Raw genomic sequence first — 20,013 nt, 5'->3', positions numbered from 1 at the left:
TAAATATTGGAATGTTGGGCGAAATTGCCTGTTTCTGTGCGAAGTATATTCTTTTCAATTCTGTGTAACTTTCCTGATAGGTTATTGAATGAGAGACTGTTAATGGGGAGTTTATGATCCCACATGGCTAAGAGCCTGAGCCCAGGAAGCCCTGAATGGTTCCTCTCTACCCTGACAGCTATTAGAAAATCAATACAGGTAATATATCAGTTTCAGCACTCCTATAAAATGAGATAGCATTGAAATAGGAACTGACAGGTGGCTATTTAGAGAAAGTCTGTGGGTCAAGCACATTGGGAAAAAAATGTGATTCTCAAGGGAGTATCACCAGTGCTGACAGCCTAAAGAAGAGAAATGAAGAGGAAAACAGATAAACGTATCCTTCACCTCACACAAACATCAGTGATTCTGGACAGTCATAAAGTAAAATATAGCCAATCACACCTGTGCCTGCAATTGAATGTGACAGCACATCTGGATTATATCAGGATTCATTTTCTGACCAGCTGTGTAGAAAGAAACTCTTGGAAAAAAGCTGTCTTTCCTACATTTTCTGTTTTAGTTCAGATTTTCATTCTTGTCTCATTTTACCTCGTATCATAGAAGTCCATTTCTGTGTGAGAACTATAAAGTGATTGTATCAAAAAAAATGATAACATACATAAAAAAAGAAAATATTTAACATTTAGCTGACTTGTTTGGAACTGGGGGTGGGGAGGTTGTAATTTGACGGCTTAATGCAGTAATCTTTCTTTACAAGTTTCATTAGCAAACAACACTCGCAGTGCAGTTCTCAGAGCCGAAAATGCTTTAACTTGTTTATCGAGCGCATGAACCCCTGATCAATATCTTTTAGCAGCATTATGTGTTACTGAGCTAGTTGGGAATTTTTTCCTTTGGATATTAGACTCCGTGTAAAGAACTGTGCGAAAGGGTCTGTAAACAAGCTCAAGGCACGGTGGAGCTCCCTCTCAAAGGGCAGCAGATGTCACCAGGCTAATGTCCTTTGTCCTAACACCAGCAAAACAACCTCACTGCTCCAGTCTATTGTTATGAAGTTTGTGCCTTGCATAGTTAATTTTCAATCTCCTTCCTTTATTTATCCATCTCATTATTGAACACTCATTCAGCAAATCAAATAATATCCCCAATTAGTCAATGAGGAAAAAAAATAACCAGCCACTAAAGCTGTGGCTACCCAGGTAAATTGATACGAAATGCACTTGTTCTTAAAAACTCACGTATGTGTCTGAAAAATATTTATTTGTTAGAAATGAGGTTTGGGTGTGTTGGAGTAAACAGCTGTGGGATCCCAGCAGAAAGAACCCCTACTTGGCTGTTTGAGTGCCATGAATATTCTTACTTTAATTAGCAAATAGGTTTGTTCTGCTTTAATTGTAAGTGACTTTTACAACCATTCTCCTCATGGGGTAATACCAGAAACTTGGTGGAAGAAAAAAGCCAAGACTTCCCAGCAGGGTTGCATTTTATTCCATTCTTTCCAGCCCTACCACACACAACAATACCTTAAAAACAATCTTTAAACAAATGTGTCCTCTTGTGAACCAGGGCACAACATTAAGAAGGGAAAATGCATATTCTAAAACAAACAGCACTTTAAATTAGCAGCTTCAATTTCAATTGTCTTGCAGGGGACGAGTAACATTAACAGTAATATATTGCAAGAATTTTTATATCAAGTGTACAATATATTGTCAAACACATTGCAATACAAGTAGTAAACTTATATGAAGCATGGAAACATTTTAATTTTTGTTTTCTTGATACCATTAAGTGTTAAACATTGTGTATTATGTGTAATTTTGGATTGCCAGAAAATAAACTTTTAAATGGAACAATATATGTACATTCACTTAAAATACAACAACCACAAAACTCCCAATGCTATAAATATTGAAGCACACATTGTTATGGAAATATATGTTTTACACAACAAGACACTTAGATACAACCTTTTGACTGCATTGTAAAACAATTAAATTATCAGAATTTCTATAGCCACCTGAAGACTTGAGGTAGTGTTACGGTTGCATTTTGCCCAAAGCCCCAACACTAAAACCTACTCGTTTAAAATAGATCTGTGGTTAAGGTATATCAATTTTAAAATCTCAAAGCTACAGCTTTCCACAAATCTGCATGGTTACCACACTCTACCACACATTCGGATCAGTGAAATTTTTGATTGTTTTTTTCAGAGCAAATGTCCTCTATATTTTTACACAACTTCTCAATTGCAAGGTATAAAACAATTCCTTGGCAATGATCACCTCTTTGGTTTCCTCTTATTGGGCCTCACTTCAGCATTATTGCACAACACTGTCACAGGGAGCAGAAACTCACCAGTGTTGCAGTTTGAACTATAACTCACTATGTTAAGGTATCCGTCCTGCTAATAAGGTTTCAACAGTGCACAAATCAGTTCAATGCATGGTCAATTATGCAGTTTAATTTAGGAGCTATTTCAGGGGGGGAAAAATTGTGAATTTAAACTACTGAGCAATTGATGGATGAAGTGGAAGAGAGGGTCATCTTGTCCATGATTTAAGGCATCTGATACAATCCATTTACTAAATAGTGTACTGTTGTATTGAAACATTACAGCACTGTTCAAATAAATCCTGAGAGAAGGCAACAGTGCTGAAAATTAAACTGTTGCTCGTTTTTAGTGAATGTAAAAATTACTACAAAAAAACCTGGGAAAAGCACAATTTGAAAATCATACCTACTAATGTTTTGTAAATGATTAAATACTCTTTTGCGTTACCTTTAACTTAATCATTTAAACAAATTCAGGCAATGTTGATTTTAATGACTGATAGGAGAAAAATCACAACAAAACCACAGGGAATGATGATACCACTGTGACTCAGATAATTTTGCAGCTTCTCTGTTGTAACTTACGTACTAATTTTTGGGAGTATATCAGATGCATGATGCAAGAGTGTACCAAGCAAGCCATTCATGCCATTGCGAACCATTTTCCAATTGTCCTGTGTGCTACATGGCCCACAGCTTACCAATTCTGGTTACATTATTTAAACATATGTCATGCAACTGGTCATTGGGTGAAAAATAAAGGTGAAATGTCAAACTTGTATTTGTCCTGGATGTTGAATCCACATAACATTGTGTGTTATAAGATCTGGAAAGCAATGTCCTGAAAAGCCAACTTCTAAAAGGGAACTGGAATCTTGTGCGAGCCCATCAGGAAAGAATGTGTGAGTAAGATTAATTGGATTGCTCTTTCAAAGAGATAGCATGGCATAATTGGCCGAATGGAGAAAGTAGTATGATTTTGTATTTATAGCTTCTTTCCACTAAATTAGAAGAACAGTAAATGGACTTGGGCTTGTGGCGCAACGGTAGCGCGTCTGACTCCAGAACAGTAAATGGAAATTCAAATGGATGGGGTAAGCATTTGTTCCTGTCGGAATAAAAGATGGGCCCACAAAAGATTCTTCAAGAAACATTCTCGGGCGGCACGGTGGAGCAGTGGTTAGCAGTACTGCCTCACGACACCAGGGACCCTGGTTCGATCCCGGTCCCGGGTCACTGTCCGTGTGGAGTTTGCACATTCTCCCCCTGTCTGCACAGGTCTCCCCCCCCCACAGGCCAAAGATGTGCAAGGTAGGTGGATTGGCCACATTAAATTACCCCTTAATTGGAGTAAAATAAGAATTGGGCGCTCTAAATTTAGGGAAAAATGAAATAATTCAATCAAACCGGAAGTAAACTTTCATCACCAAAATAAAGGAACTCTTCTTTGTTACTTAGTTGGCAAATAACCTAAAATGTTAATGTCATGTCCTGCGTAGCTTCCTGAATTGATGAGATGTTGTTAGAAACATTTGTTAACCAACATGCTATTTGTAATATAGTCACATTAAAATACACCTGATCAAAACACAAAATTTCAAAGTCCACTTTCCACTTTGCCATCTTAGACAGAAATCCTGGTCCAATCACATTTCTCAGTGCATTGGTTCTATTTGTTATCCTTTATTCTTACCAGTTCTCTTCCTTCCTCTCCATTTATCTCTCCTGCAGTTATTGACTCTCCAAAAAGGCAATTGTTCATTTGTGAGCAATGACTGTGAATGTTGGAAGGCTACAGGGTCATGGAAGAAACACAGCTGTTCTAACCTTGTGCTCACTCAACATCCACATCTGCATATCCAGCTGTGCAGATTGCTGGACAGCACACGTGGCTGCTAACTTTAACTGGCTTTTCTGTCTTTGGGGTGTTGGAAGGCAATTGTTATCAGGCTACTGGAGCTTGGTGTAAGATCAGCTAACTCAATTTGAGGATCAAATCAGGGACCTCACTGGCCCAAATGGCTAACTGGATAAATCTACTGTGCAATTAGAAACATTTAATTACGATTTTGTATCTTATAATATATTCATTAATATAGGTTGAGAAGATATTATTCAACTTATAATTAAGAGATTTCAAATCTTACTACATGTTTACAAATAATCTCACTTCCTTAGTCTTACTGTGACTCCTTGTTATGTGTGCAATTCTCAATATAGATTCAATCAGTGCAAATCTAAGCCACAGTGTGCATTTTGGATATCAATACCTTGGCAAAATAAATTGAAAGGATCTATGTTGTGAGAAGTGTGCAAAATCTTAATAACTATATATTATTTTTAAAACTGCATCACTTCAGTAATTTGATAACTCCGAGAACAGGAAATGAACCATCTGCCCTTGTGCGATAATTTAGCAAAGTTTCTGTCAGTCTGTGGTTAGATCGTCGATGGTTTGCTAATTCCAGGGTCTGTAGCCATCGTTGTGCAGTATGGTGCCTCCTGTAGTAGCTCGGTAGGGGCTGCTTTCCTCTTTGTATGGATTCTGTGGGGCTGCCAATGACTCCTCACTTGAATTGTAAAGGTAATCTCCATCCACAGTGTCCGCCTGATTGGTCGGCATACGGTGCAATTCCTGGGTGGCATCGGTTTCTACCTGGAGCCTCTCATCTGATTAGCAAGTGAAGGGAGATGTTAGAAACAAATAGAAACTAATTTCCCAGAAAAAAATAAATCAACATTTTAAATCAAGGTGACCAGGTCTTCAGTGGCCTAAGGAATGAGCCGCTTCATGATACTAGACATACCAGACACCATTTTTTTGAACTTCTATCATTTCTAGAACTTGAGAGGCAAATTGTTTCATTTGCCTTTTTTTTCAATTTTGTCCCCTCCCATTTGGAAAACATTGGGCTGGATTCTCCATTTCTGAGGCAAAGTGCCGGCGCGAACGGAGAAACCATGGGACGTTCACGACAGGAAAATCAGCGCGAACCCCATACCGATTCCAGTACCAGTGAGGGGCTAGCACCGGCGCCACGTGAAAGTCCCGCGGATCACAGCGAAAATGGCCAGAGGGGCAGCACGGTGGCACAGTGGGTCAGCCCTGCTGCCTCACGGCGCCAAAGTCCCAGGTTCGATCCCGGCTCTGGGTCACTGTCCGTGTGGAGTTTGCACATTCTCCCCGTGTTTGCTGGGTTTCGCCCCCACAACCCAAAGATGTGCAGGTTAGGTGGATTGGCCACGCTAAATTGCCCCTTAATTGAAAAAAATAAATAATTGGCTACTCTTAAATTTATATAAAGAAAAAAAAAGGATAGGGATACACAAACCACATTCTTGTTTTTTTAAATAAATTTAGTGGAGTCAATTATTTTTCTTTTCCAATTAAGGGGCAATTTAGCATGGCCAACCCACCTAACCAGCACATCTGTCGGTTGTGGGGGTGAAACCCACACAGACACGGGGAGAACGTGCAAACTCCACACGGACAGTGACCCAGGGCCGGGATTCGAACCCGGGTCCTCAGCGCTGCAGTCCCAGTGCTAACCACATGCCGCCCTCAAACCACTTTCTTCTGACAACTTGTTCTTGCATTCAGTGTAACAATCCCACATCATTCTACTTTTGCACCACCTGTATAGCCATTCTGTACAAAACATGACTTTTTGGATCTGAATTATTTAATTGTTACGACTGTATGTAACTATATAAATACAAACTGTTTTATTTAAGTGGCATCAACTAAAGGAGCAACGCTATATAAGGGCAAGAGCAATATTTTCCTATGGGGAATCCTGGAAATTAATGCCATAGTTTCCCTGCAGAAGATCATTCGGCCCATTGCGTCTGCACCAACCCTCCGAAACAGCACTCCACCCAGACCCGTGCCCTACCCCTAACCTTTTGGACACTTAAGGCCAATCCACCGAACCTGCACATCTTTCGATTATGGGAGGAAACTGGAGCACCCGGAGGAAATCCACGCAGATATGGGGGGAATGTACAAACTCACACAGGCAGTGACCCAAGGCCGGAATTGACCCCGGGTGTCTGGCATTGTGAGGCAGCAGTTAACCACTGTGCTACTGGGTTGCCCGTATACACCTTGCAATTGATAATCAGATACATGATTGACATATGAAATGTTTGCAGCTGCCTCAGCATGTATCTTGGTTTTTAACACAATTTATTAGGGAACATTGCAGAAGTGAACACCACAATCAAACAATCTGTATTAGTCCCTTTCTATTTAAAGAAATGCTACGTATAATTCTCATGTAGCCCCCCCCCCCCCCCCCCGAACAACTTCCCCTTAAACATAAACATATGGGTGTTTAGTTAGTAATAGCAAATTTAAAATGTAAAATCCAGATGAGAAAAATATACCATACATGGACATAAACTTCTCAGCTCTGCTCTGCTGGCAGGAGCACAGTGGAAGACACTGGTGATTTTCTGGCCTTTCTGGAGCATCCAAAGGCAAGATTAGGTGATTTAATTACATGTCCTGCCACTAAGGCTGCAGAGGGGTAGGAGAGGAAATGTGGTACTGACATCTGTTAATACCATCACCAAGACAACCGGCCAGAAATATAATAACATCTAGCCTCATTTTCAGGGCAGTGGAAATAAATAAAAAATGGGGCAATTTTAAAGCAAATCCAGCCATGTTCCCTTTAATTTCTCTTTGCTATATGTGGGCGGCTTTTTGCACTGCATGATCCCTTTAAGATTGCAGTGCATTCATGAACCTTGATGGGAATGCTGGTTGCATGCGGCCTGTCTGTTCCCTGTGTGGCACATCCCGGATTGCCAATGTCCTAATCACTGGGTGCTGATAGATTGTGGGGGGAGGGAATTCCCTCCCCAGCCCTGCCCCTTCTGAGGTCGGGAGTCATGTTTAAGTTAAACAGATGCTCCAACTTGGCCAGTACTTGCATAAATTGATGAGGACAAACTGGGGCCCACTGGAAATCAATTTTCATTCAGAAGAATATCCATTACCATTAAAAGTTGGTGTGCAATTGCCAGATAAAACTGACAAACTGAAATCTGAAATCATAGACATTCTTGTCTGAAGAGATTTGTGGCAAAAATTAATTATTTTACTTGCCTGTAAAAGTTTTGCACAGCGCCATTATAGTGTTGAGTCATGCAGATCATGAGATCAGATTCAATTCTTGTGCTGGGCTAAGTTAACAGATATTAAACAGGCAGCAATTGCTGTGGTACACATCGTTTGTCCTTGTAATGGAAAATCAGGCAGAAGATTCCCTGTTCTTGATGCCTATTCAGTAATGGAAAGTGTGTGTTTGTAGCTGTCAGCTGTATTGGAGGTGGCTCATCTGTAATGTTCTGCATAGCTGACTAGCCTGTCAATACTTCATGTGAAAGCTCACAGTGTAGCACCACTGTGGCTGCTGCTGCAGAGCAGGGTAAGAGGAGGTGAGGAGGAGGGAGCATGGGGGAGAGATCAGTTAAGGGGAAAAATGTAATTATTTGCAGGTGCATTCATGCTGCTCATTGGAGGACTGAGTTTGATTGACAGATACGGTAGAATTCAGGAATAAGGAGATACTTTTCCATTGTGGAGGGCTAAAGATGAGCAGTTATTCCAGGGTATTGTTAGGTGCTCTATGGAACGCCGCTGTCTGCAGACATGTGGACCAGAATTCTCCAGCCATTCGTTGGCCCCGCCGGCAGCACAATTCCCCCCCCACCCCCCGCCTGCGAGTTCCCTGGTGGCGTGCAATGGCTTCACTGGGAACCATTGACAATGGCGGGAACAGAGGATCCCGTTGCCAGTGAATAGCATACTGCCTCCGTGAAACAGGCGGCGGGGAGGCCAAAGAATCCCACCTATGGTTTTGGTACAGAACATAGAATCATAGACTGGTTACAGCATAGAAAGAGGCCATTCAGCTGGCTTTCTTTACAAGAGCTATTCAGCTAGTGCAACACCCCTTCCCATGTAGACCTACAGATTTTCTCAGGTGCTTATCCAATTCCGTTTGATATCCATGATAGAATCTTTCTCCACTTGTCAGGCAGCACATTCCAGAACCTAAACACTCACTGTATAAAATAAGATTAATGTAAGAAATCTTTATGTTTTATACTTGTTGCAGAAATGTTATTAAAAAAATAGGTTTAAGATGCATGCAGCCAGTATGTCTGTTAAAGTTGTGGTTAAGGGAATGTAAAAGTGATTTTGCAGGGGGAGGATTCTGTTGATTGATTTGTGAAGCATTTACTTGTTTACAGATAGATGGCTAATAGAATATTGTAAGGGCAGCACGGTGGCGAGTAGTTAGCGCTGCTGCCTCACGGTGCCGAGGTCCCAGGTTCGATCCCGGCTCTGGGTCACTGTCCGTGTGCAGTTTGCACATTCTCCCCATGTCTGCTTATGTTTCGCCCCCACAACCCAAAGATGTGCAGGGTAGGTGGATTGGCCGTGCTAAATTGCCCCTTAATTGGAAAAAAATGAATCGGGTACTCTAACTTTATTTTTTTAAAATAAATTTAGAGTACCCAATTAATTTTTTTCCCAATTAAGGGCCAATTTAGTGTGTGAGCCACTCTGGCGTCAACGGACCTCAACTGGCAGCTATCCACCCCTTCCACCCACAGCCGGAACGGGTTCGCGCATACGCGTGGGTTCCCGTCTCCGCGCCGGCCCCCAGGCAATATGGCGGAGCCCTACAGGGGCCCGGCGTGGTGGAACATAGGCCCCCACGGAACTAGCCCACCCACCAATCGGTAGGTCCCGATCGCGGGCCAGGCCACCGTGGATGCGCCCCCGGGGTCGGATCCCCCATCCCTCACCAGGACAGACCCCGTAGACAGAACTCCGAGGTCCCACTAGATGGGACCATACATAATCTATGCCGGCGGGTCTCGGCCGAACTCAGCGGGCACTTGGCCCGTCGACACCTGGAGAATGGCCGGGGGCAGGGGGCGCTTTCAACGACCTCCGACTGGCGGGGCGGCGATCCTGCAGGCGCCCGAAAACCGCTGCTAGGCGTTGGGGCGGCATGGCGCGATTCTCGTGCCCCCCTCGCCGATTCTCCGACCCGCCGCAGGGTCGGAGAATCCCGCCCATTGCATTTGGTCCTGGCTAATCAGGTCATGGGGCATCTTATGGCAGGAGACAAAAGAAAGCCATTCTTTGGGTACAGATGATATAATTAAAGAGAAGCTAGGTATGTCTGTAGTTTCAGTTTGTCATAGAATTTTAATCTGCCAAGAGGAGTCTTTCAGTTTGCTCCTGAATGGTGCTCTCCAAAGACTCGTCCCACAGAAAAGCAAGTAACCTGATTGTTAACTTTATTTATAAGGGAACTTCCGGGTGCGGCGATGACCAGCTGAGTCGCACGTTTCGGCAGCTCCCTGTGAAACGGACTTTTGGGCTCTTGATAGGAGCCCCAACGGCAATTTTAACGGCTGAAAACACCGTGCGGTAAACCAGAAGGGTGTTCCCCCTGGACACGGATGGAAAAAGGAGAGGAAAGTGGCCGGATTGCAGCGGATCCTTTGGAACAACGGCAAGGAAGGCAAGCAGAAACCAAGATGGCGTCGGAAGGTGGCAGTTTCATATGGGGCCCTGAACAACAAGAGTTTTTGAAACGCTGCGTGGAGGAGATAAAAAAGGAAATGAAGAAAGAGTTGTTGGCCCCGATATTACAGGCGATTGAAGGGCTGAAAGAGGAACAAAAGACCCAGGAGCAGGAGCTTCGGGTCGTGAAGGCGAAAGCAGCAGAGAATGAAAACGATATACAGGGCCTGGTGGTGAAGTCGGAGATACAGGAGGCACACCAGAAACGATCTGTGGAGAGGTTGGAGGCACTGGAAAATAACGCAAGGAGGAACAACTTGAGGATTCTTGGCCTTCCTGAAGGTGTGGAGGGGGCGGACGTCGGGGCATATGTGAGCACGATGTTGCACTCGTTAATGGGAGTGGAGGCCCCGACGGGTCCGTTGGAGGTGGAGGGAGCATACCGAGTTATGGTGCGAGGATCGAGAGCAGGAGAAGCTCCCAGAGCCATAGTGGTGAGATTTCTCCGTTTTAAGGATAGAGAAATGGTCCTTAGATGGGCGAAGAAAACTCAGTGTAGTAAATGGGAGAACGCGGTGATCCGCGTCTATCAAGATTGGAGTGCGGAGGTGGCGAGAAGGAGGGCGAGCTTTAATCGGGCCAAAGCGGTACTTCACAAAAAAAAGATAAAGTTTGGAATGCTGCAACCGGCAAGACTGTGGGTCACATATCAAGGGAGGCACCACTACTTTGAGACGGCGGATGAAGCGTGGACTTTTATTGTAGAAGAAAAATTGGAATGATTGGACTACGAAAATGAACGTTTGGACAAAGTGGTGGGACGAGTGGGGGGGGGGGGGCGAAGAGGGATTGTATGATTAATCCTGCGGTATGGTAACTTTTCTTTCTCCCACAGGTGGTGATGGGGGGAGGTGGGGAGGGAGAGGAGATGGGGCGTTGGCCATGGGAGGCGGGGCCGAGGGAGAGGCGCGGGCTTGGTTCCCGCGCTATGATAATTATGGCGGGAATAGAGAAGCAGGAAGGAGGGGGCGCCGCACGGGGCGAGCCGTGATCACGGGGGGAAGCCGAGGTCAGCCAGAGTTTGCTGACTTCTGGGAGCAACATGGGGGGAGTAATTACGCTAGCGGGGGGTCTAGCGGGGGGGGGGGGGAGGGGGGAATTACTGGGTTGCTGCTGCTGGGGAAAGGGGGGAGTGGGTACGGGAAAGGATGGGCGGGGGGGCACCGTCTGGGAGAAATACAGCTGCGTGGGAACTGGGCGAGAAGCTGGAAAAAGATGATGGCTAACCGGCAAGGGGGGGGGGGGTGGGAAGCCCCCCAACTCGGCTGATCACGTGGAACGTGAGGGGGCTTAACGGGCCGATAAAGAGGGCACGAGTACTCGCACACCTTAAGAAACTTAAAGCAGATGTGGTCATGTTACAGGAAACGCACCTGAAACTGATAGATCAGGTTAGGTTGCGCAAAGGATGGGTAGGGCAGGTGTTCCATTCGGGGCTGGATGCGAAAAACAGGGGGGTGGCTATATTAGTGGGGAAGCGGGTAATGTTCGAGGCAAAGACTATAGTGGCGGATAACGGGGGCAGATACGTGATGGTGAGTGGCAAATTACAGGGAGAGATGGTGGTGTTGGTAAACGTGTATGCCCCGAATTGGGACGATGCCAATTTTATGAGGCGAATGCTAGGACGCATCCCAGACCTAGAGACCGGAAAGCTGATAATGGGGGGAGACTTTAACACAGTGTTGGAACCAAGGCTGGATAGGTCGAAGTCCAGGACTGGTAGGAGGCCGGCAGCAGCCAATGTGCTTAAGGATTTTATGGAGCAGATGGGAGGGGTGGACCCGTGGAGATTCAGTAGACCTAGGAGTAAGGAGTTCTCGTTTTTCTCCTATGTCCATAAAGTCTATTCACGCATAGACTTTTTTGTGTTGGGTAGGGCATTGATCCCGAGGGTGAGGGGAACGGAATATACGGCTATAGCCATTTCGGATCATGCCCCACACTGGGTAGACTTGGAGATAGGGGAGGAAACAAGAGGGCGTCCACCCTGGAGAATGGACATGGGACTAATGGCGGATGAGGGGGTGTGCTTAAGGGTGAGGGGATGCATTGAAAAGTACTTGGAACTCAATGACAATGGGGAGGTTCAGGTGGGAGTGGTCTGGGAGGCGTTGAAGGCGGTGGTTAGGGGGGAGCTGATATCAATAAGGACACATAAAGGGAAGCAGGAGAGTAAGGAACGGGAGCGGTTGTTGCAAGAACTTTTGAGGGTGGACAGACAGTATGCGGAAGCACCGGAGGAGGGACTGTATAGGGAAAGGCAAAGGCTGCATGTGGAATTTGACTTGCTGACCACAGGCACTGCAGAGGCACAATGGAGGAAGGTGCAGGGTGTACAGTATGAATATGGAGAGAAGGCGAGCAGATTGCTGGCACACCAATTGAGGAAAAGGGGAGCAGCAAGGGAAATAGGGGGGGTGAGAGACGAAGATGGAGAGACGGAGCGGGGAGCGGAGAGAGTGAATGAAGTGTTTAAGACATTTTATAAAAAATTGTATGAAGCTCAACCCCCGGATGGGAGGGAGAGAATGATGGAGTTTTTGGATCGGCTGGAAATTCCCAAGGTGGAAGAGCAGGAAAGGATGGGATTGGGAGCACAGATCACGGTAGAAGAAGTGGTGAAAGGAATTAGGAACATGCAGACGGGAAAGGCTCCGGGACCGGACGGATTCCCAGTTGAATTTTACAGAAAATATTTGGACTTGCTCGCCCCGCTACTGACGAGGACCTTTAACGAGGCAAAGGAAAGGGGACAACTGCCCCCGACTATGTCAGAAGCAACGATATCGCTTCTTTTAAAGAAGGAAAAGGATCCGCTACAATGCGGGTCCTACAGACCAATCTCCCTCCTCAATGTAGATGCCAAGGTCTTGGCCAAGGTAATGGCAATGAGAATAGAGGAATGGGTCCCGGGGGTGGTTCATGAGGACCAAACTGGGTTTGTGCAGGGGAGACAGCTGAACACGAACATACGGAGGTTGTTAGGGGTAATGATGATGGCCCCACCAGAGGGTGAAACGGAGATAGTAGTGGCGATGGATGCCGAGAAAGCATTTGATAGAGTGGAGTGGGATTATCTGTGGGAGGTGTTGAGGAGATTTGGGTTCGGAGAGGGGTATGTTAGATGGGTGCAGCTGTTGTATAGGGCCCCAGTGGCGAGTGTGGTCACGAATGGACGGGGATCGGCATATTTTCGGCTCCATAGAGGGACAAGGCAGGGATGTCCTCTGTCCCCATTACTGTTTGCACTGGCGATTGAGCCCCTGGCGATAGCGCTGAGAGGTTCCAAGGGATGGAGGGGAATACTTAGGGGAGGAGAAGAACACCGGGTATCTTTATATGCGGATGATCTGCTACTATATGTGGCGGATCCAGCGGAGGGGATGCCAGAAATAATGCGGATACTTGGGGAGTTTGGGGATTTTTCAGGGTATAAATTGAACATGGGGAAGAGTGAGCTGTTTGTGGTGCATCCAGGGGAGCAGAGTAGGGAAATAGAAGACCTACCGTTGAGGAAGGTAACAAGAGACTTTCGTTACCTGGGGATCCAGATAGCTAAGAATTGGGGCATATTGCACAGGCTAAATTTGACGCGGTTGGTGGAACAGATGGAGGAAGATTTCAAGAGATGGGATATGGTAGCATTGTCAATGGCAGGGAGGGTGCAGGCGATTAAGATGGTGGTCCTCCCGAGATTCCTCTTTGTGTTTCAGTGTCTCCCGGTGGTGATCACGAAGGCTTTTTTCAAAAGGATAGAAAAGAGTATCATGGGTTTTGTTTGGGCCGGGAAGACTCCGAGAGTGAGGAAGGGATTCTTACAGCGTAGTAGGGATAGGGGGGGGCTGGCACTACCGAGCCTAAGTGAGTATTATTGGGCCGCTAATATTTCAATGGTGAGTAAGTGGATGGGAGAGGAGGAAGGAGCGGCGTGGAAGAGATTAGAGAGGGCGTCCTGTAGGGGGACCAGCCTGCAGGCTATGGTGACAGCCCCATTGCCGTTCTCACCAAGGAACTATACCACAAGTCCGGTGGTGATAGCTACACTGAAGATTTGGGGACAGTGGAGACGACATAGGGGAAAGACCGGAGCACTGGGGGGGTCCCCGATAAGAAACAACCATAGGTTTGCCCCGGGGGGAATGGATGGGGGATATGGAATGTGGCAAAGAGCAGGTATAACGCAATTGAAAGATCTATTTGTGGATGGGAAGTTTGCGAGTCTGGGAGCGCTGACCGAGAAATATGGGTTGCCCCAAGGGAATGCATTCAGGTACATGCAATTGAGGGCTTTTGCGAGGCAACAGGTGAGGGAATTCCCGCAGCTCCCGACACAAGAGGTGCAGGACAGAGTCATCTCAAAGAAATGGGTGGGGGACGGTAAGGTGTCGGATATATATAGGGAAATGAGAGACGAAGGGGAGACTATGATGGACGAACTAAAAGGGAAATGGGAAGAAGAGCTAGGGGAGGAGATTGAGGAGGGGATGTGGGCAGATGCCCTAAACAGGGTAAACTCGTCGTCCTCGTGCGCCAGGCTAAGCCTGATTCAGTTCAAGGTATTACACAGGGCACATATGACTGGAACACGGCTCAGTAAATTTTTTGGGGTGGAGGATAGGTGTGCGAGGTGCTCGAGAAGCCCAGCGAATCATACCCATATGTTTTGGTCATGCCCGGCACTACAGGGGTTTTGGATGGGGGTGACAAAGGTGCTTTCGAAAGTAGTAGGAGTCCGGGTCGAACCAAGCTGGGGGTTGGCTATATTTGGGGTTGCACAAGAGCCGGGAGTGCAGGAGGCGAAAGAGGCCGATGTTTTGGCCTTTGCGTCCCTAGTAGCCCGGCGCAGAATATTGCTAATGTGGAAAGAAGCCAAGCCCCCGGGGGTGGAGACCTGGATAAATGATATGGCGGGGTTCATAAAGTTGGAGCGGATTAAGTTCGTCCTAAGGGGGTCGGCTCAAGGGTTTACTAGGCGGTGGCAACCGTTCGTCGAATATCTTGCGGAAAGATAGATAGGGGAGAACAAAGAAGGCAGCAGCAGCGGCCCAGGACTTGGGGGGGGGGGAGGGATGGGGGGGGGGTGTGGCCTGAGACAAGGCAGTTGCCAATTAGGGCTAGCTTTTATTTTTTTATTTTTTTTTGTTATTTCATATTTATTTATTTGTTGTTGTTTTTGTTTAAATTTAAAAAGGTCATTATTATCTGTATTGTTACAATGTTGTGTAAAAGATGCACAATGTACTGTGTTGGTTGACCAAAAATTTTCAATAAAATATTATTTAAAAAAAAAAACTTTATTTATAAGTGGTATTTGAACCATATTGGTTTGTTTCATTTCATTGTACACCGGCATGTCCAGGGAGTAACTTAAAGTTTTTCCTTTTACTTAAGAACTGTCGTAACTATTATCTGTAAAGCTATTTCTTTGATGATAATGTGGTTATTTCTGTGTTTAAATTAAAATTTGTTTGAACATAAAAGGTTCATTGCTTCTTCACAGCTCCAGGAACCGGGTTCAATTCTGCCCTTGGGTGACTGTGTGGAGTTTCCACGTTCTCCCCATGTCTGCATGGGTTTCCTCTGGGTGCTCCAGTTTCTTCCACAGTCCAAAGATGTGCAGGTTAGGTGGATTGGCCATGCTAAATTGCCCCTTAGTTTCCAGGAATGTGCAGGTTCAGTTATGGGGATAGGGCGGGGAACTGGACCTGTGTGGAGTGTAGACTCAATGGACTGAATGGCCTCCTTCTGCACAGTAGGGATTCTATGATAAAGGATAACTATTGCCAGTGTTATCACTCCTGTAGTGCAGTCACCTTTCCTCACACCTTTACAAATTGCAAGTAATTGGTCACCCGGGTTCCTAACAAAATAAGTTATACTGCATCCGGCCATTCGTTCTTTTGCCAATCACCTTAAATCGGTGCCCTCTTGTTTTCGATTCTTCCACCAATGGGAACGGTTTCTGTCTATCTACTCTGTTTAGAAATCTCATGATTTTATTATTTTTTTAAAATTTTAGAGTACCCAATTATTGGGCGGGATTCTCCCCTAACCAGCGGGGCGGGCCATACCGGCGCCGAGGAGTGGCGGGATCCACTCCGGCATCGGGCCGCCTGGGACGGCGCCGAAGGGCCTCCAACGGCCGGCGCGGATTGGCGCATGCGCAGGAGCGCCAGCGTGTCCTGGCGTCATCCCAGCGCATGCGCAGGGGGGTTCTTCTCCGCGCCGGCCATTGCGGACCGTTACAGTGGCTGGAGCGAAGGGAAAGAATGCCCCACGGCACAGGCCCGCCCGCGGATTGGTGTGCCCTGAACACGGGCCAGGCCACCGTGGGGGCCCCCGCCGGGGCCAGATCCCCCCGCACCCCCCCAAGGACTCTGCAGGCCGCCAGCAGAGCCAGGTCCCGCCGGTACAGATCTGGTTTGATTTACGCCGGCGGGACCGGCCGAAAACGGGGGGCCACTCGGCCCATCGCGAAGCGGAGAATCGCCAGGGCGGGGGCGCCCACTGCCAACAACCCTCGACCGGCGCGACGCGATTCCCGCCCCCGCCAAAAAACCGGCCCCGGAGAATCCGGCAGCCGGCATCGGGGCGGGATTCACGCTGCCCCCTGGCGATTCTCCGGCCCGGCGGGTGGTCGAAGAATCCCGCCCATTATTTTTTTTCCCAATTAAGGGGCAATTTAGCGTGGCGATTTCACCTAGCCTGCACCTCTATGGGTTGTGGGGTGGAGGGGGGGGGGGGGGGGGGGGAGATCCACGCAAACATGGGGAGAATGTGCAAATTCCACACGGACAGTGACCCGGGGCTGCGACCAAACCCGGGTCCTCATGATTTTCAACACCTCTATCAAATCTCCTCTCAATCTTCTTTTCTCAGAGAACAGCCCCATCCTCTCCAAACTGTCCACGTAACCAAATCCCTCAATCCAGAAACAAGTTTCTGCACCTGTCCTTACTATCTACGATGGCATCCAGTGTTTTATAAAGGTTCATCCAAATGTCTTTGCAGATGCAGGTGTGAGATAGAGTCAGGCCACTTGATTCGTAAAGGAGATACCAAGCAGCCAGCGAGTGGGCAAGTGCTGAGGCAGGCTGGTTGAAAGGTCCATCTCAGGTCTCTGGGACCTTGTTGAAAATTATAATAAAAGCAGTTAGGCACTCTAGCTTCACCACTCACTCCCCACGACTTCCATACTTTCTGGTCCCGCCCAGTGATGGGCATCGTCGAAAGCAGGAGAGGAAAATTTGAAGAGCAATGAAAACTTGTCCTGCCAAGGCGGGAAAATTCTGCCCAATGCCAATTCATCTCCCTTTCATAGCCATTCACCCAGTGTGTATTATGTACATAATCAAGGAGCCATATAATAACAATGGCAAGTGTGGAACTGGGGAAAAAAACACCTATTCAAAAACGTTCTTTGAAAAGTAACTGCTGTTTTTACAACCTTATAAGTGTCCATCAGGCAGATCATTAAAGTAGCAATAACCACTGCTGCCTCACGGCACCGAGGACCCGGGTTCGATCCCGGCTTCGGTTACTGTCTGTGTGGGGTTTGCACATTCTCCCCATGTATGCGTGGGTCTCACCCCCACAACCCAAAGATGTGCAGGTTAGATGGACTGGCACGCTAAAATTGCCCCTTAATTTGAAAAATGAATTGGGTACGCAGACATGGAGAGAAAAGGGCGGCTCGGTGGCACAGTGGTTAGCACAGTGTCCCAGGGCCGGGATCAAACTCGGGTCCACAGCGCCGTAGGCAGCAGTGCTAACCACTGCACCACCATGCCGCTTGCTGGCTTTCCCTAATGATTGCACCTATATCCAAGAGACTGTTTTTTTTAGTCCTGGATATCATTTCTAAAAGCTTTCCCACTGCTGGGTTAAACTGGCTGGTCGAGGCTAGCTTGGTTTATCCTTCTGAACAAGGCTATAACAGCTGCAATTTTCCAATTTCTCTGGCACTTCTCTCCCATCCTGATCTCCGTATACCAAGTGAACACTTTGCCTATAATCAGAACATCTGCAGCCTCCTCCAAACACGTAACACCAGGGTCCGAGTCCCTTCTGTATATTTGCATGAATCCAATGTGATGCAATATAAACTGATGTAGCAGCTCGAATGGTTGGGGGGAAAGAAGGGACGATCGGGGGAGTCGACTACAAAATTGACTGAACAAACGCAACAAAAAATATAGAGTGCTGGGAGTTGCACACTCCAACACATGTTGCACTCAGGCTCAGGAACACAATAAAGATGCAGCGATGGCAATTCCTGTGTGATGAGCTCTAATTAAAAAGTGCAGTAGTTTTCAATTTGATAACAATTATGCCAATGGAGATTCGAAAATAATGTCATGATAGACGTTTATCCTGGAGAAATTCACTCAGGTGCCACCCCTTGTATTTCCAGAACAGCAGTTGCCCTAACTACAGGTTCCCAGGCTAGAAACACAAGATAAATGGCGGTGTGATAACAACGGAGGGGACAGTAACAAGTGTACTTATAAAGGTGTGAATCTGCAGAGATTTCAATAAAAAATACCATGAATATATTGAAAATGCGGAGGAGGAAGTGGAAATAGCTGCTGCTTGCAGGAACGTTCAATTATTGTAAAATGAGAGGGTTTTAAAAAATTGTGACAGGAAAGTTAAAGAAAGTATCTTAGAATTTACAATATATCTTTACATTAGGCTTTTGTTATGCTATATTTGTATTTAGTTTTGTTCCTCAAGTTGACTTTTATTTAAAGTTTTAAAAATTATCAGAAGTTTCAATTTGCAGAACCAGATATACATTTACAAATGTGACATATTGTAGTTTATGGGGGATCAGTCTAGAACATTAGCCTGCCCTCATCTACAAACAGAAAGGAGAGAAAGAGGAAATCAAAAATTGGGAGTGTATTTCACTGCGTAACGACAACAATTCTGTCCACGGTCATTGCCTATTGGATCTAGTCTTCTCTGGAGTCAGTGATCTTCCCTGAGCAGGCCTGTGCTGTACACAGCAGAAAGATCTTGGGTTGCCACGCACAATTCAGGACTACAATCGCATACAGGGTGGACACCTGCCTCATCAGCTTGGCTCAGGAGGAGGCCTTTGTCATAAAATTGCAAACTGGCATGAAGGACGTGCTCTTCAAAATGGGGTTTGGGGAGGAAATCCACAATTCAATTCAACTGCTCTACACAAATATCTAGCGTACAGTTTTACTCAATCCATGAGAATCGGAAAGCATTCCAATAAAATCTGGAATCAGTCAAGGCTGTCCTCTCTCCTCCGGAGTTGTTTGCGTACTTATCGAACCTTTTGCGGAGTCCATAAAGAAGGATGCAAGGATAAGAGGAGCAAAAATCACAGGCGATGGAACCACTCAGGTCAAAGCCTCTCTGCATATGGATGACATCGCTATCTTCTCCTTAGATCCACTGTTAGTTCACAGATTGATGATCAGTTTGAACTAGTCCTGGAAGCCAAAAGAGAATCAAGGCAAGAGCAAGGCCATATACTTTGGGAACTGGTCCTTTGTCCCATTCATTTGAAAATGCTGATGATATGGTTCCAAAGAGACCAGGGCATATGCCAAACCTGGTCAGTGTGTGCAAGGTGGTCTTGGTTTTATTATAGGTGGTGCAGATCTGGCCTGTACTCTGTTCCTGCACTGTGATGATCAACTGAGCCATCTTTCACTTTGTCTGGAAATCAAAAATGGTGTGTCTCCACAGGGGCATGGGATACAAGTCTCTAGTTATAATGCTAAAATGTGCCTAACATTGCCCTCACCCTGCTGCCCTCACCCTGCTGACCACCTTTGTGAATAGCTGAATCAACCTGTGCAGACTTTCCTTCGGCAAACACCAGGGACGCAACAGCTTTCTGATGTGGCACACCCCCTCTGGCAGAAGGATTCCTGCCCCGCCAGCCGGCCAATGGCATTTCCCATTGTGGGCAGCCCTACGCCATTGGGAAATACCCAGGCGTGGGAGCGCTGCCGGCGCAACGGAGAATCCTGACAGTGGAGAATCCAGCCACAGATTTTCTACATGCTGAA

At 46.4% G+C, this 20,013-nt stretch overlaps 1 protein-coding gene across 1 annotated transcript in view; it reads right to left on the bottom strand.

Moving 5' to 3' along the window:
• Window positions 1–1,468: 1,468 nt before the first annotated feature.
• Window positions 1,469–20,013, bottom strand: part of prdm14 (PR domain containing 14) — a 35,517-nt gene continuing 16,972 nt past the window's right edge. Inside the window, exon 10 of the mRNA XM_072467598.1 lies at window positions 1,469–5,007. Within this exon, the coding sequence (XP_072323699.1) occupies window positions 4,796–5,007 (212 nt within the window). The 3' untranslated portion in view covers window positions 1,469–4,795. The remainder of the gene's footprint in view (window positions 5,008–20,013) is intronic.

Source organism: Scyliorhinus torazame, chromosome 11, assembly GCF_047496885.1.
Source record: "Scyliorhinus torazame isolate Kashiwa2021f chromosome 11, sScyTor2.1, whole genome shotgun sequence".
Taxonomy (NCBI): Eukaryota; Metazoa; Chordata; class Chondrichthyes; order Carcharhiniformes; family Scyliorhinidae; genus Scyliorhinus; species Scyliorhinus torazame.
The sequence above is the reverse complement of the archived record's forward strand: the minus strand, read 5'-3'. Positions and strand labels throughout refer to the sequence as shown.